The sequence below is a fragment of the Mirounga leonina genome, unplaced genomic scaffold, assembly GCF_011800145.1.
Source record: "Mirounga leonina isolate KUSES-001 unplaced genomic scaffold, KU_Mleo_1.0 Mir_166, whole genome shotgun sequence".
NCBI lineage: Eukaryota > Metazoa > Chordata > Mammalia > Carnivora > Phocidae > Mirounga > Mirounga leonina.
In genome coordinates this window covers 6,663,079-6,689,092 of record NW_023270418.1, presented here as the reverse complement: position 1 = coordinate 6,689,092, position 26,014 = coordinate 6,663,079, and the positions used below count along the sequence as shown (strand labels likewise).

Genomic DNA, 26,014 nt, shown 5'->3' with positions numbered 1-26,014 from the left:
CAAGATGCTAGGAAACTTGGAGAATAAAATACTTAAAATTTATTTGAAGAATATATTCTAAATGTCTTTTAGGCATAGGCAAAGACCGGGGGACACAAAAGTGAGGAGGCCCTGCTGTCAGGAGCTTACACCCTGGGAGTGGGAGACAAGGCATGCCCCAAGCACTGTAACAAAGAACATTCACAAGATGGAGCGTTTAATTCCATCAGGGGAGTGCGATAAGAAGGAAGACTAGGCATGTCCAAGCACCTTGTGAGAAGAATAGACACAAAGAAGAGATTATTCGATTCTACACATGGGATCGAGAAAAAACTTCATGGAGCAAGTGATCCTTTACTGGAATTTTCGAAGATAAAGAAATAGCCTCCAAGGAGATAAAAGGAAAAAAGGCAAACAGAGAAAGCACTATGGACCAAGACAGAGCTGTGAAAAAGCAGGATGCCAGGGAGCAAGCGAAAGGGACTTTATAGGCTGGAGTACGGTGTGTGAGAGGGAGGGAGGGAGATCCAACTTTAAACAAGACAAGAAAGGAAATCTGGCTTTAAATAACAGGAGGCCTCTGTGCCTTGCTAATGAATTTAGAATTTATACCAGAGGCAACTGGAACCCGTTAAGCACTTTCAAGTACAAAATAAAATGATCAAATCTGTGATTTAGAAAGATCCTTCTTTTTTAAAAAAAATATTTATTTATTTATCATAGAGAAAGAGAGCACAAGCAGGAGGGGCAGAGGGAGACGGAGAGAATCTCAAGCAGACTCCCCACTGATAATGGAGCCCAACTGGGGGCTTGATACCATGACCCTGAGATCATGACCTGAGCCCAGATCAAAAGTCGGATGCTTAACCCACTGAGCCACCCAGGTGCCCCAGAAAGATCCTTCTAAGAGCAGTGTGCAAGGGAGATGAGAAGAGTTGAAAAAGACAGGAAGACTCACCAGTTAGAAGGCTATTGCAATGGTCCAACCTAGAAATGTTAAGTAGCTGAACTAAAGAAGTAGAAGTGAAATGATGAGTAGGGAATAGATAAGAGAGATGTTATAGAAGCAAAATTCACAACAATCACTGATGTGATGAAAGAGACAAAAGAAATGAATGAATGATGTAAAATTTCTAGCTGTGTACTTTAAATATTTAAAGTTCCTGATTTAAAAAAGCGTTTGACTAATTGAAACTATTTTGCCATGCCTAAATGTCATAATTTCATGCATATGGATTACAGCTGAAAAGCCTATTAGATTAATAGAATAATTTGACTGAGGCCAAACCCTCATTTGGAGAATATGGTAGCACAGGGATCACAAAGTCTGCTATTAAGAAACAAAAAGCACATTTTTATGTGCTGAAAATAATGAGAGGTAGCATTTGGTATTCTAGGTCAATCATTTTGGTGGTATAATTTTTTTAAAGACTTGGCATATTGATATTAATAGTTTTAATCTATGTTTATCTGCTTAAGACCTTAAATTAATCCTGTGGGTTCAGGTAAACCAGACGGGCTGTTTAATAATCTGTGACATGCTTTAACATCCTGAGTAGTATGGGAATATATAAATTCAGAAGGGCATTAAGGTTTTACACTGATTAAATCTGAGGAATATAACATTCCTTTCACATTTGTTGAGTTGGCTGTGTAGTTCACTTCATTTATGCTAAAATCCATTTAAGATTCTTTTCCTAAATTAGTTGCAAGGGCAGAGAAGTTTTGTGGCTGATTCTACTTTCAACAATCTCTAAATCTTTATGTCAAAATTCCCAACAAGTAGAAATAAACATTTAGAGAAAAGAAAGTCAGTCTTATCTTCTATCAGGAACAACAGATGAGTTATAGCACTAGGCAGTTACATGGGCTCTTTTATTTAATTAAGTAGAGGTAGTGGGATTTTGAGGACCTCAAAAGATTGTTTTTATGACAAAAATAATACTATCCTCATCTGCTTCCAGAGGTCTTATTTCTACAATTGGGAGTTTCACTCCATCTAGTTCAGCCTTTGTTTTCTGTAAAAAGCAGTACTTTGGAAGAAGGAATATATTGATCCTCATTAAATATACAGACTTAGTGAGAGGAAGCTGTATCTGAAGCTTATGAGAGAGAAGACTGTACGAATGTGGGTTCACTGTGATTCTAGGGAAGGGGTGGTAACTGAGGATGGGGGTTGGAAATGAGGCAGAGTCAGAGTTTAAGGGACTGGTGATTAAGAAGCAACTGGAATAATATGAAATTGGAATCTGGTACACCAAGGGAAACTTCAGCCAAATTTCAATTTTTTGCATTATCAGTGAAAATAAAAAGAATCCTTGGTAAGGAAAATGTATGAAGGTGAAAGCTCCTGTTTTATTTAGTTATAGGTTCTGATCATGACATGTTCTTCAGCTTAAGTGAAAAGACAGCTATTTCCCTGAGTAGGAACCAAGGATTGAATCCTGGACCTGGAGGTTCTGTTCCCAGAGTTGTCATGCTTGCCTTCCCAAGCAAACTTAATTAAAACACAATTAATTTCTTCATTTTCCCTATGAAATACTTCCCATCTTCAAAAATATTAGGCTAGTTCATAATTCACTTAAGATGTTTTTGAAGATCAGGAGTTCTTTGGAACAAATTGTCAAACCCAGGAACACAGGGTACTCTTTTGAAGACACTAATAATTGATAGCGAGGGGAAAAAATAGACATGAAACCATTAACATTGATTACCTCCAATGGGTACAATTAGTTTATGATAGGAAGGGACATGAGTGGCATTTTGGGTAGAAAATAGTGACTTTTCTTAATATTTTTAATGTTTTCATACTGTCGGTGCTTTATATAATAACAATGTATTGATTTAATGCAAAACTAAAAAAAGATAAAAATAGTAAATTTCAGAAAGAAGAAAATACATTAAAAAAACAAGTAAGACTACTGAAAATTAGCACAATGGTATGATTTTTGCAAGAACTAATTAAATATTTCAAATTTTCTTATATTTTAGACATAAATTTGATCAAAAGACATAAACAACATCTTACATGTGATTCTCTTTCTACAGACAACTCTGAGTATTTAAAAATTTATGAATGGGCAATAGGTAACAGTTAAAGAAAAAAGAATGAAGAAATTATAAATAAATGCAGATGTGGTCTGAAGAATTCAGACAGACCAAAGAAAAGATCATTGGCATTTTGATAACTGGGACTGAAGGTTAATAAACAAATTCTATGATTTAAAGATGAAGAGAAAGGGAAAAAAATAAAGAAGATGTTGGTATTTTGCAAGAAAGAGAATAGGAGGCTTTTAAAGATAAATAATTTTTAAAAACTAAAGAGAAGCAAATAGGAAAAAGGTTAACACTTATTAAGCACCATTTATTTGTTAGAGGACCTCATTTAATCTTTCAATACCCCTATGCATTAGTTTTATCACCCTCATGTGAAAGATAAAAAAAATTAAAACTCAAAGATAATTACATGGTATTGCCAGAATCACACAGATCAAGAGCAAATCTTTGCCTGCGTCCAATGTCCACTGCTTTTTTTTTTTTTTTAGATTTTATTTATTTATTTATTTATTTGACAGAGAGAGAGAGAGATAGCGAGAGCCGGAACACAAGCAGGGGGAGTGGGAGAGGGAGAAGCAGGCTTCCTGCAGAGCAGGGAGCCCGATGTGGGACTCGATTCGAGGACCCTGGGATCATGACCTGAGCCAAAGGCAGATGCTTAATGACTGAGCCACCCAGACGCCCTGTCCACTGCTTTTTATCAGGACATTAAGTTCAGCAACTGGCACCACAAAGTGATGAGGGCCTGGGCAGTATTAAGAGGGCAGGGGAAGGGAGGGGCCTGCACGAGTTCGGGAATGCCGCTTGCCCACTGTTAAACCTTTTCTCTACTTGGTGAAAGGCCAAATTTAAAAAGTGAGCCAAAATTGCCACCTTGGTGACTGTGGTTATATGTCTGACTCATATATAAAGTAAAAATAAAGTACATTCCATTTCTAATTTATTCCAAATTTCGTATCATGGTAGAATGTTTTAAAAGTAAAGGTTATTTTTTTCTGATTATAAATCAAAGTCTGCATATAGAGATAAATATTTGAGAGAACCCAAAAAAGTTACGTTAAGTCAAATAGTATCCCTCTACTGAGAGATAACCACTGTTAACATTTTATTGTTCTTCCTTATAGTTTCAAAACGCAGATGTGTTGCAATGGGAATCAAGTGTAGTTATATATCTTTTTTATGTAACTGCATGTCATGTCCTTAAATAATATTAGAATAGCATTTTAATTGGGTACATGATGCTCCATTATATAGAATTTGAATTAATATTCTCTTATATTTGTTCATTTAGGGGGTCTCTCACCAATTTTTACTACTCTAAGTAATAATACAATAAAAATCCTATCCTTCTACACAAATCTTGGACTGCCATCCCTGATTTCTTTAAAATATCAGAAATTAATATCAAATGTTTACCTTTTACTAGTTTTAAATGGTATATGGGCTTATTGTAAAAAATTTGAAAATGCAAACTACATGTTTAATATGTAAAGAAAAGAAATCACCTATACTTTGCAGAGATAACTCCTGATAACATTTTTTAAATTTTTAAAAAAGATTTTATGTATTTATTTATTTGAGAGACAGAACACGCAAGCAGGGGACAGGGGAGGAGCAGAGGGAGAGGGACAAGGAGACTCCACGCTGAGTGTAGAGCTCCTGATAACATTTTTCTATGTACTTGGGATTTTTACCTGTGTAGCTATAATTGCTCTTTAGTTTGATTCTTGATATTATCTTTATCAGATATATATTTAAAATAAAATATATTTAAAAATATATACTTTATATTATGTTATACTTTATATTAATATATTATATTAATAATAATAATATTATATTGGCTCCCCACTGCCTATAAGAAAAAAAAATGATGTCCAAATTCTTTACATGGTATCCCAGATCTCCAAAGTGAGGCACTAATTTACTTTTCTAATCTCTTTTTCCTCATTCTCCCATAAATTTATGTTTTATAGACACTCCTCACCATTTCCTGAGGACAAAGAACATGCACTTCTGTGGTTCTGTACATTTTCGGGTTAAATTTCCTCAAATGACAGTCCACTTTCTGCTCTTTCTTGGCTCTTCAGACTAGGTACCCTCTCCTCTTTGCTTTGAGTCTTCCGATACATCATCACAACTCCCCCTCCCCATTTCACATACAATTGATAGCTTCTTTCCCATTTTACTCAGAGCATTTTGTGCTTCAACTATGATGCATTCATTCCTCATTGTGTCCTATGTCTCCACTAGACTATAAGATCCTAGATAGCAGGACTATGACCAGTCATTTTTATGTCAACCAGCTGACTATGGATAAGAAATTGAGTCCATTTAAGATCAGACTGGTTGATTGCTATTGTTACCTAGAAATAAACACATCAACTATTTAGCCTCCTTTCCTCAGATACTGAAGCTAACATCAATAACCGCTGTTTACTGGAAAATTGTCATAAACAATTGATTTTGTTAGAAACAAGATCTTTCACAATCTACCAGAAGAGTATAACCATAAAATATAAAAATCTACAATATCTATTCTGTGAATGGCTCCCCCGTCAATGTGGTGACTTTGTGTAATGTGCAACCTTACACACACTACCAGCCATGCCAGCCCATCCTTGTATTATGTTTTTTCAATGTTTCTTATTTACTGTAATCTATGAGTCAAGGACATAAATTTAAAATACTGTGTGGTTTATTTGGAGATACTGCAAACGGTAGTTTCCTTCTACAAAGCAAAACAAATCCGGAGAAAGCAGACTCCAGTAGGAGATATTAACTATCATCCTTGCATTAAAACATTTACCACAGTGACTTTTCACTTTTCTGATTATTTTAAATGGCCCTAGCCCTCTCCAGGCTAAATGTGTAACAGCAGTGTCAATCCACATATAGACCCAAATGCACATTACTTGTACATAATATAAACATCATTATTTGTGTATTGCTTAGCTATCTTCAGACATTATTGCATGATGTAAATATACCAGCATTAACACTTAGTACATGTATGATTTGGGGCAAGTTATTTAAGCTCTCCAGATCCATTTCCTTACTTACATAATCGAGAGAATACTGGCCTTGTGGCATTGTTGGAAGAATTAAAGGAAAGAGATTATTACCCTAATGTGCCAATCAATGCCTCCTGTCTTCAGAGAAAATAGGACCCCACCCATAGACCTTGCTGAAGATGTGGGCCTATGTAGACACAATAATGCCCTCTCAGCCCTAGAGTTCATGAGTCAATCAGTGTATGTGATCAGAAGCTCTCTCTGAAAAATTAGTACATTGAAATACTGGATGATCTCAGTTAAATAGGCTATAGAAACCAACATGGTTGCATAGTTAGAACCAAAGAAGATAACAAAATCATTACAATACCACAGCATGAAAGAAAGATGGGTCATGGTTAAGCAAAGACAGACATTTCCTGATAGAACAGAGCAGACATGCAAACGGAAGGTGCTGAAAAAAGAAGGAAGGAAGGAAGGAAGGAAGGAAGGAAGGAAGGAAGGAAGGAAGGAAGGAAGGAAGGGAGGAAGGAAGGAAGGGAGGGAGGGAGGGAGGGAGGGAGGGAGGGAGGGAAAGAGAGGGAGGGAGGAAGGAAGGAGAAAAATGCTTAGACCCAGAGAAAGAAAAATGGAGTAGCTGTCTATTTTCTATTTCACATGAGGCCTTGGAAGTAACAAGCCTTCTATTTCAAACAGATTTTCCTATACTTTTGTAACAGATTATCCACTGAGGTTCAGTGTTTTGAACCAAAAAATCCCTTATTTGAATAAAAAGAGCATAGCACCTTTTCTAGCACACACCAGACACTCAATGAATGGAAATTTTCACTTATCAAGACAATAAACTCAAAGGACAAGGAAGACAGTACAACTGTTATTGATTTTAATTAAAAAAACCCCATCATCCAAACCAAATAGATGAATTTTTTTCCACTAAACTGAGTTGCCATTGATGAAAATGTGGGTTGGGCTCATTTTGGCTTCCTGTAAATACAATCCAAGCATGAAGGAAACACAGACCTCTCCTCTACCCATGCCTTTTAACCTTTTGAAAACTGTAAACACTTACAAGATTCAGGGCCATAATGATTACAAAATTGATACAGACAGCAGCAGCTGATGTTGCAAACTGCCAGTGTTGTTTGATGAAATTCCACTTGAATGATGCAAACTGTTCCATGACAACCAGGCGATACACCACAACAGCAAACACTGCAGTGATCACCAAAGAAATCTACAATATGGGAGACCAGAGAAGACATCTGTATTTTGCATAATTGACAAAACAAAAGCAATACCATAGACCAAGATACTGCCCCCCCTCCCCCCCACCCCCGCCTCAGAGCTAAAGGAATTTGCTTTTCCAAGAAAGGATACATAAATTCAATTTTTTTCCTTTAAGGAATTGAGTTACATTAGAGTCAAAATACATGTTATAAGATTTGAACTGTTCAAATTTTCACTTTCAAGTGGAATGCTTAGTTTTAATTCATCAGGGCAACTCATATAATTTCCATTTTATCTTAGATGATCTTTGTTTCTTCCAAAGAGTATTTATTTAAAAATATGCCCAAACTCTCTTTGTAATCACTCAATGACTTGCCGTGATTTTAATTTTGTTTAATAGTATGTATTAAATGTACTGAATTGGATATGCTTTGACCCTGAGGGTCACAAAATGAGTTGGTATCTTAGAGCATCCTTCTAAATGTGGAATTCCACAACATTCTGATATTGATGGTTGTACTTTACCATGAAGAATATTCCTGAGATAGAAACAAGAAGACGAGTGATTTTGTCTGAGGAAGGCTGATGTGGCTCAGGTTTTCCACTGATGGGATTCACTCTCTCCATCTTGTAATACTTGGCTTCAAACTGGGGACGAAGTGTTTCCTGTAAGAGAAACTAAAGTTACCTACCTATCAAAGTCATAAATAAAAAAAAAAAAAATCATGCAATAGTTGGAACAAAATTCCTGGATTTTGGCCTACTTTTATAGCAAGTCTTGGAAAAGAAGTAACTTTTAAAAAATAAAATGCAAATTATTTTCCAAATAAACCCTAAACTATATTTTAATTAACACAATTTTCCACTAATGTAATTTTAAGAAATATCATGGCAGTGCTTTGAAAAAAATTACATTACTTCATCAATGATCTGTCTTAACTTCATGAAATAAGAAATCCTGTTAGTAAAAAAACATCAGAGGAAAACCTAATGGTGTTTAGCTGCTTCCAGCTTGGATGTTAAGGACAGTGAATAATTTTCTGCATCATATGTTATCCCAGTTTCCCTGTCTCCTGGTTTCTTAACATCTTACCTCCTCTTCTTCCCATTCAATAAGGTCCCAAGTATAGGTCAGTGTACTTCTTCTCCTTTTCCAAAACTCCAAGAAGACTGTGGCTATAGATAATAATAATAATATTATTATTATTATCATTATCATTATTATTATTTGCCCAACCGCATCACATTCTTTCATCATTGCTTTTCTTTTTTGGATTAATGCATTTCTACCATATTATTAAATCATTAAAATAAATTAAATTTGTATTAAATTTATATAATTGGACTTTTGTTTTTCCCTCATCCTATCCTCCCTGTCTCTGTACACTGCTGTCAGCATGAACTCCTAGAGAGTAATTTTTTTTCAATGGATTAAATAAGCATAGGCCTTTGCTAGCCTGGCCCATCAAAGTGATGCTGTAAGAGAAGGTCAATATTAGTGAGGTAAATATATATTGTCCCTTTTGACGTATATATGACTCTTTAAAATCATATAAAAGACCTAAAGAAAGACTTCTCCAGTCAGGAATGACAATAAAGACTAGATGCTACTCCTCCAGGATCGAGAGAGCAATGGGGTGGGAGAGAGAGAGAGGAAAAACACAAGGTTACCATGGTAGAAAAGAAAAAGACCAGAGAAGACACTCCTGGATGAATATATTCTAGGTGAACTCAGCATGGACTAGAGAGGACTCAATGGAAAAATTAAAGAAATGCCTGAACCATTAACTGGATTTTCTGTGTAAACAGTTAAGAGAAAGATCATTTTCTTTCTAGTAAGTGGGCTTCACCTTACAGAATTCAAGACTTTGCAAACATCATTAAGACCTCACAGGTGCATTCTTAAAAATTGTGGTATCATTCATCCATCTAACCATCCATCCATCCATCCATCCATCCATCCATCCATCCATTTGCTGTTCTCTTATTTTGGGCAAGGCACTCTAACCTCAGGGATTTCCTTATCTAGTAGAGAGACAGTCATCTAAATAAAGTTAACTTACATTGTAGTAAGAGTTATAACGAAGGAAAAATTATAGTGCAAACACAGAAACACATGCTTTTGGAAAAACACCACCACCATCACAAGCAGTATGGAGCAAAGGAGTGAGGTGTTCTTCTCAGTCTGCGTTTATTCTCTTCCTGCTTTCAATGCAAAAGAATGCCAGGGGAAGATGATTCTGAGGTTTTGTTGTCTTTTTTTTATTTATAATTAGAAATCAGCCCTGGTACTACTTAGAAAATACAATGTTCATAATTACATTAACTTACATTTTTATTACACTTCAAAATGTACAAAGTGATTTCTCACATATGATTTAAGTTTGTTACTTTCATAACACAAGTAGATAATGGCAGGTATTACTATCATCAGATTTTTGAAACAAAGGTATAAACTTACTGTGTCCGAGATCATATAGCCAATAAATGGCAGTCAGGACTGAAACTCTTGCTAGTTATTGTCCATACAGTCTTCATATTTTTAATTTTCCCCCCCAGGCCTACTATACGTGCTATCTACTGATTTTCTATAAAGTTTTAAGAAAGTAGATAAGGCTAAAAGAATCGAGATAGCCAAGCTCCACTGACAGGAAGATAAATGAGGTTTTCCAAATACTGGATCTGCTATAAAAAATAGTTGGCCATAATCATTGCTGCCAGCAGGGAGATCTAGAACTTAAAAAATAAGTGAAACATAGAGTAAGTATATTGAAGGAAAGACACAGAGAAATAATTTATTATGGAAGGAAAACTGAAGGGAAAAAAAGCATTGCGTTAAATAAGCAACTATAACATTCAGTAATTATAAGCCTGGGACTTAAAGTCTTTCATACAGTACATGACATAGAATGTGCAATAAAATTCTAATTATCACTGATCTCAGTCAAGGTTTAAAGTTTAAATGTATCACGTAGTCATTTCTTAATTTATCATCCAGCATAAACTTTGTCTAGAAGCATCTCCCAGATAATCTAAGAAATAAAGGTAATCTTGGTTTTGTGAGCCTGAAAACTGGCTTTGGTGTAATTTTAACTTTCACAAATGTTTTTACTTTGAATTTCAATAATAAACTAGGCTTTGTGTTAAAAATCCATTCTCAGCTTGAGATATATTTATTTTATTCACAGATAATTTAAACTCTCAAGTGAAGCAATATTCTCACTTTTAAAAATTTTCGGTTAGAAAGAGGGCATGTATAGTAATTTTTCAGTATGCCGGAGCACCTGGGTGGCTCAGTCATTTAGGTGATCTACTCTTAATTTAGGCTCAGGTCATGATCTCAGGGTTGTGAGATCAAGCCCTGTGTCAGGCTCTGTGCTGAGTATGGAGCCTGCTTGGGATTCTCTCTCTCCCTCTTCGTCTGCCCCTTCCCACCACTCTTTCTCTTAAAAAAAATCAGTATGCCAAACATCAAAGAAGGAGGGAAATTACCACTTACTAATCCCTACTAAGCTTAATAAAACAAAATTAATAATAAAAGTAGCTAACTTTGAAAATTAGAATAGTGGTTGCTTCTGGGGCTGTGGTAACTGGCAGGTGGCATGAGGAAACTATTGGAGGTTATGAAAATATTCTGTATTTTAACAGGAGATGTGGCTATACAAGTTTATGTCATTTTCTTTTCTTTCTTTTTTTTTGAAGATTTTATTTATTTGACAGAGAGAGAGAGAGAGAGGGAACACAAGCTGAGGGAGTGGGAGAGGGAGAAGCAGGGTCCCCGCTGAGCAGGAAGCCCGATGCGGGGCTCGGTCCCAGGACCCTCAGATCATGACCTGAGCCGAAGGCAGACACTTAACTGACTGAGCCACCCAGGCACCCCTGTCATTTTCAAAGGTGATCAAAATACACCTAGAAATTGTAGATTTCACTTAATGTAAACTATTCCTCAAAGACCAGATTTTAGAAAGTAAGTAATTTTGAAAATACCAAGTGATTAACATTATCAATGGACTCAATCATTACGACAAGCCGGTAGTTTCTCCCAGGTTTACAGTAGGAGGCTCTAAGCTTGCAGTGAGGGCCTGAAAGGGAAGTGGGATGCTGGAAAGACCGTATCTCACTGCACAGCCAGTTTAGAAAAGACGCAAACCCTAATTATGAACTCAGGCAATTAGACTAGACCTGAAGAGTCGGCTGAGCATCAAGGAGGTTTGCGCAGTACCCTGACACAAATATATCAAGTGGCCATGGAAAGAAGGAGGGGTTTTTACATATGCCAAGACCTGAGAAAAAGAGCAAAGCAGAAGCACCCAGGGAAGTGACCTCAAGGTCATCTCAGGTAGGTAGGTACACATGTGGCCTAATAGAAATACAGTAGGAAAGGCTGAGCCTTACTCTAAACTACTAAGTGCTCAGTCCGTCTAAACACATTCAAATTCCAATAAAACACAATCAAATAAACCACCACATTGCCCTGAGTCATCAGCAAGATTTGTCCCACTGGCTCACATTTTGCCCCATAGACCAAAGAGCAGGTTCCAAATGATAGAAATGTGAGATGGGGAGGCTAAATGCTTTACAGCCTCAATTCAGCGACTTTGTTCTTCCAGAAGCATTCTCTGAACTTGACCCCTTTCTGGATAGCAAAGGACAAGAAAAGGGGTTGAGCTGACATCCAGTTCAAGACTGAAGAATGGGAATAAGAACTTCAAGAACAGGCAGGCATCTTTGAAGGACTCCATGAATCAGTGACTTTAAAAAAATTATATTATAAGCCATGAAAGTGACAAGCAATCATTAGTCATTTTATTGTAATTGGTGGTGAAAGGTTTGGCATGAACTAACGTGGAAGGACTAAGGAATGAAGGCTCAGAATGAGCAGGGTGACAGAGACCAGGTGATGGTAAAGAGGACAGGGAGCATATTAAACTGCCTTAATGTAAAAGTGAAAATGCTTTAAAAATGAACATGTATAAAGGGAAAGCCATTTCACTTAGAAGGATGTGTCACTATAAATACAGATGTAGATGAAGATACAGAAATTTATAGTATATATTGTATATATAGTATAAATGTTTATATATTGTGCATATATGATAAGTAGCTAGATGAATCCAATATATGATAGTTCTATATACATAGTGTCCAAAAGAATATTTACCAAAGTGTTAACACTAATTGTCTGTGGAAATGGATTATGGAGCACATTTATTTCCCACAAAGTACACATTGTACAAGAAGTACAAACCACCTATGTTCTTTTTACCCCTCCGTGTGTACAGTTTATCAACTCTTCCCCCGGTCCTGTCAAACTAGGTTGGGGATGGGGCAGGAGGAGAGGCCTCCATTGGAGAAGGGCTTTTGTGAGCAGGGTAAAGCCAGCTTTCACATGAGTCATGGAGGTAGGAGGAATATTATGCAAAAGCTGAGGATGATACTGCGTACTTCTGTTCCTTAGCAACTATACATTGTATTTATTTTTTTTACTCCTGCCTCTCTGACTATGACATACTTTACTTTAAATTTCAAAGATACACATGCTGCCACCTTGAACTTCCATTTATTTCCTCATGTCCATTTCCAACGGCTTTTCCTTGTGATCCAAAGTCAATGGCACAGAGTGACAGAATCGTCAAGTTATGCATCTCAAAGAGGTTAGATTCTTTTTTTTTTTTTAAAGTAGGCTCCATGCCTAGTGTGGAGCCCAGTGCAGGGCTTGAACTCATGACCCTGAGATTGAGGCCTGGAGCTGAGATCAAGGGTCAGATGTTTAACCGATTGAGCCACCCAGGCACCCCTCAAAGAGGTTAGATTCTATATGTAGTTTGTTCCAAGTTATGTATTTCAAATTGATAGAAAACAAGGCCCAGAGTGGTTGACAAGTAACATTGGCCTTGTTTAGAAATCTGCCAAAGCATCTACAACGCTTTACTACACTTTTTCCTATATCTGCTTTTTCCTACACTTGAAGTTCAGTTTCTAGAGTGCCTTTTTTCCTTAGCATTTGTAGTGCTTGGCACACTGACATGTTCAATAACTGTTACATTGAGCTGAATTATTGAGTGGAATCAAGTGATTTTGATTCTTACTCCTGGTCACGTGCTCTTTCCATTATTCCAGGTTTTCAAATTATGCTCCATGGAGATACGGAAAGAGAGTCCCTCACCAGGAAAGTCCATTCTATATCTGTTTTATAATTTGAGCCATCAAGTTCAATTTTATGTGGAAAAATCGTTATTACTTAAAAAGTTTTAAAAATGACTTTACTGTACTTTAGCGGGTGGGGGCTCATGGAGATGGAGCCGGGGAAAGAGGTCAATTCCAGACACAAATGAAGGTAAGTATGTCCGAATATGGAGAACAAAAAGGAATTCCAAGTATTGTTTTCCTCAGAAGAGATAAAGATTTAAAGCCTTCTCCAAAGAAGACCTGGCTGAAACAACAGTTTATCAGAGCAAGGCTTCTGAGATTGCCAATGTAGATAACACCCAAGTACCACTAAAGACTGTCTTCCATTCTCCAGATTTATTTTCAGCAACATCCTGGAGCATAATGTGCCTTTCCCACAGAGTATTGCGACATCACTATACATGAGGTAGAAATAGAAACCTCGCAGAACAGGTTCTACAATTAGCAGGAGCCACGAATGTGGAACACTTTACATTTCCATGCCCAGAGAAAGCTACCTTCTTTCTTTCTTTCTTTCTTTTTCCAGTTAGCACCTTACAAAAATGTAATTAATGGATTCCTTCCGTCAGTATAAAGCAGGCTAATCAATATAAGGAGCTTAAATATGTGTGACGTGACAGATTCTGAATATTTGGGCTGAACGGTACTAGACCCAAGCACACGTGGAACTGGTTCGTCAAGACTCACTTGTCTTGTGAAATTTCCTCTTTGTCTAAGGACATGCAGTCTCTCTGATTTACTTCCAATTTCCCTCCCCTCCTTCTTCCTCGCTAACAATATTGAGTAAAAAAGAAAACAACAAATAACTAGGTTCTAAGAACCTGGGAAGGCCAGCATTTGAACCCTCAGTACTGAAAATCTTCACCAATTCCTAAAATCAGACTTGATCGTTTTTCCCCTAGCAAAACTCATTTAGAAATAAGAAGCTACACAGAAAGAGCATGATGTTCTATTAAAATCCAGTGAGAATTCTCACAACAATCTTGACCAGAGCAGACTCTTAACTTTCATGTTAAGAGTCCCTCTGAAGGTAACTCTTCCGTCTGTCACTTGATGTGGTATCAGAGGCCACAAATACAAACTTGTCAGCTTTGGCTGTATATTTTCATAAAATATAATGTAACCTTTTAAGCACAGGATTAATTTTTCTCAGGCCCTCTCTTCATCTTACCACCCAACTATTTGATACACTTAAATTCCTTAATTCTGTTGAACATTTTCTGATTACAAATGTAGAAACAGCAGAAACAAAACAAAACAACACACAAAAAAACTGGAACACCACCTTGTCTGATTGACTTCTGAAATACAGGGGTCTAGGGGTGCATGCTCCATAGGAGGCTTTCAGTAAATCCATGCTGAGTGAATTCATTAAAACCGTAAAGGAGAAACTAAAAGTCACTTACAATCTCACCATCGATAAGCAGCTATAATTAGAATTTTGCTAATTCCATCCAAGGTATTTTTCTTGAACAGTCTATTTATGGCTGGTATGTTGCCAATACTCAAAGGCATGGCCATACTGGTTGTCAATTTATGACTAAAAAAACGAAAAGCAAACTCCTAACTGAGTCTCCTGACTTGCCTCACACCCCTCATGTGCCGGTCTGTCCTTCCCAGGAAAGCTTCAGCAGGACAGGATACCCGTCCAGGTCATCCCCGAAAGTTCGGGACCTCCAACAAAATGCTCCAAAACTGAGGTCTGCATTCATTCTGACTAGCCAGGGCCAGAGCCCTAAACATTGTTAAATATTTGCCTTTTCACCTTATAAGCATCCCTTGTAAGCATCCCTCTGGAATTGGGTACAGTTCAATTAGAACTGTTCTTGGCACCACAGGTGAATGAGAGTCACTATAAAAGAAACGACTAACTTTGCTTTTATTATCAACGTCGTAAAATTTATCTTCTTGATCAAGTTACAGCGATCCTCAAAAAAACATCTAGGAAGGGCAATGTGGTGCTGGAGAGAGAACATGGCTTGGAGTAGGAATGTTCTGGGTTTGAAAGCTGTCTATATGCTTTTCTAATCATGTGACAAATGCCTTGGATGAATGTCTACATAATGAGAACCCTCCATTTTCACAACTTACAATGACAACAGTAAAATCATCCTCACAGAGGCATTGCATGAATTAAGTGAGGTACAGTTTGTAAGTGGTCTAATTACACTTAATTCATTTTAATAGTATAATAAATTACAATAACCAATTTTTTTCAATATTCTGTTAGTTGTTATACATAGTAAACTTTACACAAAGTTCCTTGTTTCTACTGCATAAGGGATATACAATATAAAATATACTTTATAAAATTTAAACATATTGTATATCTTCCTGCAGGAAAAATAAAACTATTGTCATTTATTTATATTTCAACTGATTCACAAATTCAGTCTTGGTCAGTTTCCACATACTTTCTTTTGCCCATAACCTAGCAAATGATTTATATTGTTCTTTTTCTTCTTTTGTATTTAAGACTGTAAAACTGCTTCTAGAGTAAATAATTCAATTCAAAACTTACTGTTTTTGAAAGCATATTTGCCTATTCCTATAAAGAGCATACAAAAAAGTGAAAATGAGTTGCATCATGTTCCCAAAAAGGAAGAAGAGAAATAGCCTTTATTGAGCACTTAAAATGTCCCAGACTTTGCGCTAGCTATTTTTAAATTAACCAGTACCATTTCCACAACAACCCAGGTAAATACAAGGTTGTTAATCTCATTCAGTTGATAAGCAAACTGAAGCTCTTGGCAGTTACGTTACCTGAGGAAGATATTTGGCTGAAACTCAAATCCAGATCCAAATGCTGACCTTTTTCAGTGCCAAAGGAAAAATTACTCCAAACATGGTTTGGGATAGAATTTTCGAGCTATATAATTTGCAACATCTTTCTGGGAAGAAATTAGCATCACAGATGAAATGTTTAAGAATATTTCTTTTTATTTTATTTTTTTAAGCAAATTTCTAAAAGACCTAAATAAGATTGAGAACTTCTGGGAGGTTGGCTGCTCATCCAGTCAGTGCTCCATCAACAGTCTAAAGTTCTTTGACCGTAAATCTTTTCCATTTTTGTTGTTGTTGTTGTTTGGCATCTAAAAATGATTACCAACCACTCTCTTTTCTTATAACTGCCTCTGCCAAGACAGAAATCTTTGCACTGATCTCTTAGAGGACTTTTCCTTTGCAGTAAAACTCTAATAAAATTTTGATACTTTTTTTTAAAGATTTTATTTATTTATTTGTCAGAGAGAGACACAGCGAGAGAGGGAACACAAGCAGGAGGAGTGAGAGAGGGAGAAGCAGGCTTCCCGCAGAGCACGGAGCCCAGTGCGGGGCTCAATGCTGGGCTTCTGAGCCGAAGGCAGACGCTTAACGACTGAGCCACCCAGGTGCCCCAATACATGCTTATAACTTAATTGTCTAAAAAGATTACTTTTTTTATTGGACCACTATATCTGAATTTGTGGAGACAGACATGCAGAAGCAAACTTAATGCTTCTTGGTCCACAATTCAAGCAAATATTTACTTAGTCAAAGAATGATTGAATTGTGTATATTTATAATTCTGATGTGTCTAAAAGCTCCTGGTACACACAGCCAGAATCTCTGACTTCCTCAAATAGTGTGTGGTAGACTGGCCCTGAGTGTTTTTGACAGTTGACTAATCGAATGTTGAGTCAGGGATACATTTAGTTTGCGTTGAGGAAGATATATTTATGTGGTTTGCAGGCCACTTCCACAAGTTGTTCAGTAACTATTAATTATCTTATTATAGTAATGAATTCTGAGGAAACTCCTTTTACTTCATATGCAGACTCAGGTGCCAGGCCAGTGGTTATATGGAGAGATGGCATGTTCTAGGGTGTCCAGCACTGATAAAGCAAGAGAAATAAGATCTGAAGTAGGAGAGAGAAACTACCCTAGGGAAAATTATTTTTAAAATTTCAACTCATGGGGCATCTGGGTGGCTCAGTCAGTTAAGTATCTGTCTCTTGATTTTGGCTCAGGTCATGATCTCAGGGTCATGAGATCAAGCCCCACGTTGGGCTTCACACTCAGTGCAGAGTCTGCTTGAGATTCTCTCCTTCTGATCCTCCTCTACCTCACTCATATAATAAATAAAATCTTTTAAAAAATTAAATTGAAACATGCCAGAGATCTTCTCAAATTTATATTAAAAATGCACAACACTACCAATAATGAATTATAAAGCTGAAATAAACTTTTCAAAACTATCAATAAAAAGGATTTTCAATTAACCATGTTAGAGGAAAAGGAAAGACAGAATTGCTTTTCTATACGTTCTCTGAAATATTTTTAAACATCATATTAAAAGGTAATTTCATAAAACACAGAAAGCAATGTAGGACAAAAAGCATTACAGAAATAAGATAGGAAGTTAGCTAATTAAGATATTGTTACTTTTCTGGATTTTGACTTTATGTATTCGGAGATTTTAAAATTTGTAAATTTGTGATTTTTCCCAGTTTAGTTATTTTCATACCTCATTTTCCATTCATATTTTTGTAGCTTCCAAAATTGTGTCTCCTTCCCATGAAGAGCTGTAATGTATCACTCACATATATGCCAGCCATCCTAAATGTTTCATACATGCTAACTCATTAAATCCTCACAACAGCGCCATGTACAAGAAACGATTTTTGTATTGCTATTTCACTGGTAATGATACCAAAGTTCAGAAATAAAGTTTTCCTGCCCCAAATGAACTTGACTGTGTACCCCACGTCACTCTGACTCCCAGGGTTACTGGCTTCAAATACTCATTCAAAGGGAGGGTTCCCAATAATCCTAAGTGTCCTTCTTTAAGGATTCTGTCCTGATTCCATACAAAAATTTCTTTCTTGTTCTGTAGCTAAGAGCTTCTAGGAACTGTCAGCTTAGTGAAACACAGCATGTTTTCATTGTTCTCTCCAAAGTGTTTAAGGTGCTTAGAGTCTAAATGGATGAGAAAGCCACTTGTCATTGTTATTTGGTGTCCATGAACTTGATTTCAAAATCCCCTTCAGGTCATGAATAAGTTTCCTTTCTCTTTTGCCCTGAGTTCTGAGCCAAGAAACAAGTCAAGAACCTTCTTCAGAGTGTATAGATCTAGCCTTGGCATCTTATTCTCTCCTCACTCTGCCCCTTGCAAGGTCATGGCTCAGCGCTGAGGACACTCAGCAAATAAACTCTGTGTGCTGTTCCTGCCATAGTTATTATTTAGCTATTCTAACTTTCTAACCAGAAAAAAACAAATTAGAGATGCCCAGATTTTCTAATTATCTGCCTTAATATTTTTTTAGAAAGCATTAATAAATCAACCTTTTCCTCAAGGTGGCAAAATAAGTTATATTATCCGTCAGTTTTGCCATTTTATTATATTTATGCCTCATTGTAACTTCTTAAGTCCCTATAAAAATAAATTGCATAGTTGATAAACTGAGCAGTAGTCATCTAAACTGATAAGAACAGATACTACACTTGATCTTAGCCAAAAGGCCGAGAAGTGATGAGCAGTAGTCATCTAAAGAGATTATACTTTGTAACGAAATCGGGGCTGTAAAAGAAGGAAACTTGAATAATGGTATATTCCATCATACGGGAATGAATCCGCTGTATGGCATTTCTGCACAACAGAGTATCATGTACTTGTTAAAGAGAGCAGTATCATTTTCCAGTAGGTTGCCACTTGCAAGGCTGAACAGTTGTTTTGGGTGCTAGGAATAAGAGGCTTCACTTCAGAATTTTTCTATGAGCAGGGGTCTAGAGGGAGCCCAGAACTCTCCATCGTAGCAAGATGCCTCCATGTCCATATCCTACACACAAAACTCTTCCTCCTGTTATCACTCACAACTGAGTCCATCATGACTCAGTCACTGTGCTCCTTAATTCTGTTAATATCAGTTATCTCAAGAAGACCAAGATTTCCAGATCATCCCTTAACCCTCAGAGTTTGATCTTCTAGTTTCAGGGAAACAGACTGCCTTTGTGACCATCTCTCACTCCTTCCGAACACTTTGAGATACTTCCACTATATCCTCTTGTGCTCAGTGTCATCAACAGTAACTTATGTCCCCCCAACTTCTTGTGCTAACTGAAACCCGGGACACTCCTGAAACCCCAATTTCCATATGGCATTCTCAGGTAATAGCTATTTGTCTCCCATACCAGTTGGGACTGAAGATGAGGTGGTGAATTTCTTGCTCCTCATTCACGGACTTGAGTCTCACATTATATCCATACTTCCTACTACTTCTCCTAGTGGAAGTCATCTACCACTCCTTGGGGACACGTCCCTAGCTTGTCTTAAGATTTTCAAACTCTTGGCTTAGTGTAACTCTTTTCAAGATGATTCCTAAAATAATTCTTTGAAACTACAATATACACAGATAATCTTTCTAGGACCTCGGTTCTATCTTCAAAGTTGTTTTCTCCTCGCCTATTTCACTCATGTACTCCCACAGCATACTTTTGGTCAATGACTGCAAACTCTCTAAAATCTCCAGTTATCATCTCCATCCTTCTAGCTCATTCCCTATAAACTCCAATTCCAACAACTCCTTGACCCAGATTTTCAATCCACTGACACTTGACCAAGATTTTTCAATCTTCAACCCCATCATATTTTGACTGTCCTTTCCGCTCCTGGTGCCCTCACTTTCTTCTTTAAGATGCTAATGGTCTGCCATTATGCTCACCCACTTGCATACACCCTCAGAGCTCTAGCTCTTCTCTCAGTTTGTCATAAACTCATAGTTTGAACATGACCCTAGTTAAAAACAACACTCCAGGGGTGCCTGGGTGGCTCAGTCGTTAAGCGTCTGCCTTTGGCTCAGGTCACGATCCCAGGGTCCTGGGATTGAGCCCCACATCGGGCTTCCTGCTCAGCGGGGACCCTGCTTCTCCCTCTCCCACTCCCCCTGCTTGTGTTCCCTCTCTCGCTGTCTCTCTCTCTCTGTCAAAATAAATAAATAAAATATTAAACAAACAAACAAAAACACAACACTCCATCTATTGTCCATCTGTCCCCATGCACACCATCACTGGAGAAAAAGACAGGTATGTTGGGTGAGTTGATTTGTTTTAAATTAATAATTTGAGTGGACTTGTGCCATGCTGTCATACCTTTTCTTTTCTCTTTTAACATCCAGCACATACACTCTTATCACTCTTAAGTGCAATTTTGCTCTGTACCTCATCATTAAAAATAAAGTATTCAGAAGAAATTACCCCCCAAAACCACACCTACCCACTTACCTACACTTGTATGCAATAGAGTCTCCACTCTCACTTGCTGTAACAGATTTATGAACCCACAGTTAAATTAACTCTTCTTGTAAACTAGCCCCCATCCCTTATCACCTGCTCTAGGAAATTGCTCAATGATGTACATGTACAATCATACAAAGATGCCTAAGAGATATCTTTAAGTGGAAGAAAAAGTTGATTTCATATCTGAAAGAGCCAACAATTGGAAGAATACTCTAGGTAGAAGAAAAGTGAGCTTGCAGATGTCTTATACTTAATATTTTCACTTTTTTTGGTTATTATTGTTAATTATATTTATTTGTTTATGTACCTACTCACTCATTTAATTCACTCATTTATACATTTATTGAGCATTTAGTCTGTGCAAGGAAATATTCTAGCTCTTTGGATAAAGCAATTAAGAAAGAAGACTAAAAATGTTTGCTTTCATGAGCTTTCTAGTACAGGAACAGATAATAAACAACAAAAATAAGGTAAAGGGTATGTTAAGTAACTATAAGTGCTGCCGGTAAAATAATGTGGGGAAAGGAGATTAAAACAGGTCAAGAAAGGAGGGTTGTAGTTTTTATAAGGATGATGAGGGAAAGCCTCTCTGTCAGGAAAAAAAATCAATTGAAATTGGAGAAGAATTATTTCATTTTTCTTTTCTTTCTTTCTTTTTTTTTTTTAAAGATTTTTAAAGATTTTATTTATTTATTTGACAGAGAGAGAAGGAGCGAGCACAAGCAGGGGGAATGGCAGAGGGAGAGGGAGAAGTAGGTTCCCTGCTTAGCAGGGAGCCTGACATGGGGCTGGATCCCAGGACCCTGGGATCATGACCTGAGCCAAAGGCAGACGCCCACCCAGGTGCTCTGAATTATTTCATTTTTCACTCAATTACTATTTATTGAGGAACTACTATGTGCCAAGGTATAGATACAAACACAAATTTAATATAAGTGTTTCCACGCTTTGTTGGACTCATCTCAACTTCCATTCACATTGATGCTGAAGCTTTAATTTCTGCCATCTCTAAAAAAAATTATTATAGTTATCATATAACTATAGTTATTGAGCCCTACCTAGTGTTTATCTACCTTACCTCATTGACTCCCCACAGGTGACCTGGAGGTAGGTGTCACTCTTGCTATTTTACAAATGAGAAAGCAATCTTGGAAATGGGATGGTGATTAGGCAAGGTTATGAAACCAGTAAGTTGACAAAGCCAGGATTCAACAAGAAAATTGTAAGTACAAAATAATTATGTAGGCATTGTACCATGTGTCATCTCAGCTTGCCTGGCTGACTAAATTGCCAGCTAGTTGTCCCTTATCATTGAGTTCACCTGGAAAAACAAGGGCCAACATGGGATTGGTCTTACCTAGACCATGGTATATACTTGGGAATGTATCTCACTGAGACTTGCTTGTTTGGCAAGAAATTACTTCTTTTTTCTTAAAGATTTTATTTATTTATTTGACAGAGAGCACAATCAGGGGGTGCGGCAGGCAGAGGGAGAGGGAGAAGCAGGCTCTCCACTGAGCAGAGACCCTGATACGGGGCTCCATCCCAGAACCCTGGGATCATGACCCGAGCCGAAGGCAGATGTTTAACAGAGTGAGCCACCCAGGCGCCCCAAGAAATTACTTTTTAACTCCAACTCAGGTGATTTCACAAAGATTTCTGATCACAAGTAAGTGGGCTAAGTAGCCACTGAGGCATTAAATGCATGCATACTTCTTATTTTATGACTTTACTTCCAGATGTGCTCATGACAGGGAGGGTAAATAGGGTCATTTCTAACCAATTTGTTATGGTTGTCAGGAGGGCAACGATGAACAGGATTCTGGGGCCACAGGTACAGTCTCCAGAAAAGGGGTTCATGGGAGGTGAGATTCGACTCTTACACAGTGAAAGCAGAGAGTTGTAGCAAAAGTACCTTGTAATTTCCATGCCTGGCATAGGCCATAATTACCATGGTCAAGTCAGAAAGTGGTAATGACATTCATACACATATCTAGGAAAATCCCTAAGGGCATGGCACACCCAACCCTGCCAAGTCATGTTCAGATCTCTAAGTAGACAGAAAATATTTTGTCAGTGGGATTTTTTCCTAGTAACTGACTAATCTGAAAATAACCAATTGAATTCTATTAAACCATTGCTCAGTAATCAGTTGTTTGATTAAATTCAACTTGCTTTTCTTCATACCAGTGCAGATACAGCTTAAATATCCTTTGAGTAAACACTTCTTTTTAGGGGTTGGCTTAATTTCTAATCATATTCTGAAGGGGGCTTTGACTTCAGAAAATTTAAAACTATAGCATTACCTTGTTCTTTCCTGGGACCAATTAATGGGGCAGATTCTTTGCATTCAATTTGAAGGTCCTGTACTTTAGCTAAGGTTTCATTTTCTCTCCCAGCATTTGGAAACCTACCTCCTTGTACAACAGAAACTAAGCATGAACCTCAGACGTACTGAGCTGAACGGGCCTTGGCGCCAACCCCCAAATACTGGTGTGCAGAATATCCCAGAAAGTGCAGTTTCACTCTGCTCCCTTTCATAAGCTGTGGAAGGAAGTGAAGGAAGCATGCCAGGTTGTTATTCAACTCCAGTATTTAATCAGGCATTACCTGGGCACTTGTGAAACTCTCCAGCTTCTAAATTGAGAGTAAAAGCAAAGAGAACACAGGATGGAAAGAGCTTAATTGACAAGGCTCTCAGGATTGCTCAGGATCATGTGGCCATTCCCACACAGGCCCCTGTGACTCCCCAAACTCCTGAAAGTCAGCAAGAAAGCCCATCTCAATTCTGGTGATTTCTAACTGAATGCTTCACAGCTTTCTCCAGGATGCCAATACACGTTAATTCACTTTGTGTTAAGAGTGACTTTCGATAAAACTGATTTCAGTGTACTGCAGACGAGGACCCTCACCACCGTATTTTCTCCATTCAGGTTTTTGGTACACAAAGAGGGCATACTACTATGGGAAAGACAGGTTTGTTTATGATATAGGAGAACAACATGGGGCTCACACGGAGTAACAGGTGCAGGGCATGAGTCATTTTGGTTTCCTCACCTGCAAAGGGCAAATCCAGCATGTGCCAGAAATTCCTGATACACCAGTGGACATTACCAAAGTCTTTGTCCTTTTTTTTTTTCATTTAGGGCAGGAAATGGATGTCCCTTGTTCTGCCACTGCTCAAGAGAACTAGCCTGACCCAAAGTCAAAACGATCAACCTATGAAACCTGGAGGGTTGGGCTTTTTTTTTTTTTTTTTAAAGGTCTGAATGAGGTGATATCTTCATGCTGACAGCTGAGAAGCAGGTCAGTCAGGTTCTTGGGTGCTCTATTACACAAGCAAGATTTGGCCAGCTCCACCTAATTTTGTTCCTCTGACACCCTCCTGCTCAGTGGGACATTGTCATACTTAACCCATCTGCTTTCTCTGATGCTCGGCAGACTCATTCCAGCCAGGACAGCTGTCTGTGATATTTTAGTTCCTGTTTGTAAATACCTCCAGAACCTGAAGGTAAGTGTGGACTGGGTTGCCTAGGATCCCATCCCCCCCCTCCCTTTTTTCTCCTTTTTCCCTTTCTCCTCCCTCTCTGTCTCTTTTATTTATTTGCCAGAGAGAATCAAAGCAGGGTCAACTTTTGACAGAACTCTCCGGCAAGTAGCTACGGAATCCCTTATAAAAACAGGTAGTTGTCTCATTAATTACCTTCCAAATGAGCATTTGCACTAAGTGACTTAGCTTTAGGATTTACTTCCAAATTTGCTCAATGATGAAACCAGCTGCAGAGTTAAATAAAAACCTTACTTAAATCATACATGACTACAAGAGAGAGTTGCCGTTAGATCTTAGTAAAAGTTTCATGATGTTTAAAGTGGAAATCGCATAAATATGAATTGATTATTTAGATGTAAATTATGCATTTGGGCTTTAAGGATCTTGCCAAAGTATTATAATATGACAGTTTTTGAAAAACAATATTTGAATACAATGAATTACAAGCTTCTATACATCTTTTCCAAAGATTTTATTAATCAAAAAATTGGCAAAATGTTATGTAACTATTTTACTTAGCATGATATGTGTGTACATCTGGTGCTCATTGGAAATCCGAGTGGCTAAGTCAGTTGCTACAGAACACATCTTATGGAATTAAGGTGTGGATCAAGTTTCTTAAAATTATTTTGTTTGTGGCTAGGTAAGTCTCCTTTAATTAAAGGGATGCTGATTTACTGTTTAGCACTTTCTATTTGATCCAAGGAGGGATTTTCTACAGTGAAATATAATAGAAGGCTGAAAACCCCATGCTTGGGAATCTGGGTCCAGAATATTCTGGAGACAGTTTTTCTTTCTAAGCTTGATACTCTTCCATCTAATTATTTCAGTACTAAAGATGATGACTAACAATGCTCAAATTAGCAGGGAGTATGACATTCTACATATTTTTCCTGGATTTCGGCATACCCCAGTCTTTTAATTAGAATTATGTTCACCTACTTGAAATTTTTTTCCTGAAGGAAAGCCTTGTCTTTCTTTTCTTTTTAAGTCAAATAAAAGTGAAATGATATGTCTACGGTCCTCAGGTACAATTCTTCTTTCTGGCTACTAGATGTTCTCATCCTTTCAAAACCCTCTTATTAAAAGAGGCATTTCTAGAAGCATAGTTCATTATGCCCTCATTTACTGAAGCTCTTTCATTTAGGAAAAGCAAAATACTGTTCAAGATTGTAAAGGCCACTCAAGAGTAACAGGGTCTGCCTGGGATATTGGCTAATGTCAGACTGAATTTCCTATTACAAAGAAAAACAAAACCCATCTGTCTTAACCTGTAGCCTGGGATCTATAATAAAAAACAAGCAAAAGCAACTGAGAGAGAAGTAGCACATTCTATGTACTGTTTAGTTATTTCACTGCGGAAACATGTTTTTACAGTATCCCCTCAGTGCACTGAACTAATGTTGTAATTTAAAAGTTTGGATTGTGATTTACTTGCCAATAACTAGCATTTCTCTTCCCTTGCATGGATTGATTACCTGATACAAACCAGGGTACCACCTTATTTTTAAAGGCTTGATATGAAATGGGTATGACTCAGTTATAACAAGAAGGCTGGGCAGAATAATGACTCTATGCATTTAAGGGGAAGCAAAATTATGCAGAGAGTCTGGACTTGCTTCCCTTAATGGTCATGGTTGTTGTGTTTCTCTCACCACTTTCTGCAGCCCTCCAAACAAAAGTCGTAATGTGAAACCACTTTTTAGTGCCAACACCAAAAACAGGG

At 37.4% G+C, this 26,014-nt stretch overlaps 1 protein-coding gene and 1 pseudogene across 1 annotated transcript in view; both read right to left on the bottom strand.

The window, feature by feature from the left end:
* Nucleotides 1-26,014, bottom strand: part of ANO3 (anoctamin 3) — a 401,618-nt gene that overhangs the window by 31,663 nt on the left and 343,941 nt on the right. Inside the window, exons 16-18 of the mRNA XM_035012465.1 lie at nt 8,371-8,453; nt 7,803-7,943; nt 7,120-7,284 (exon numbers count right to left, since the gene is read on the bottom strand). Coding sequence (XP_034868356.1) covers nt 7,120-7,284; nt 7,803-7,943; nt 8,371-8,453 — 389 coding nt within the window. The remainder of the gene's footprint in view (nt 1-7,119; nt 7,285-7,802; nt 7,944-8,370; nt 8,454-26,014) is intronic.
* Nucleotides 18,861-18,977, bottom strand: LOC118016361 (annotated as a pseudogene).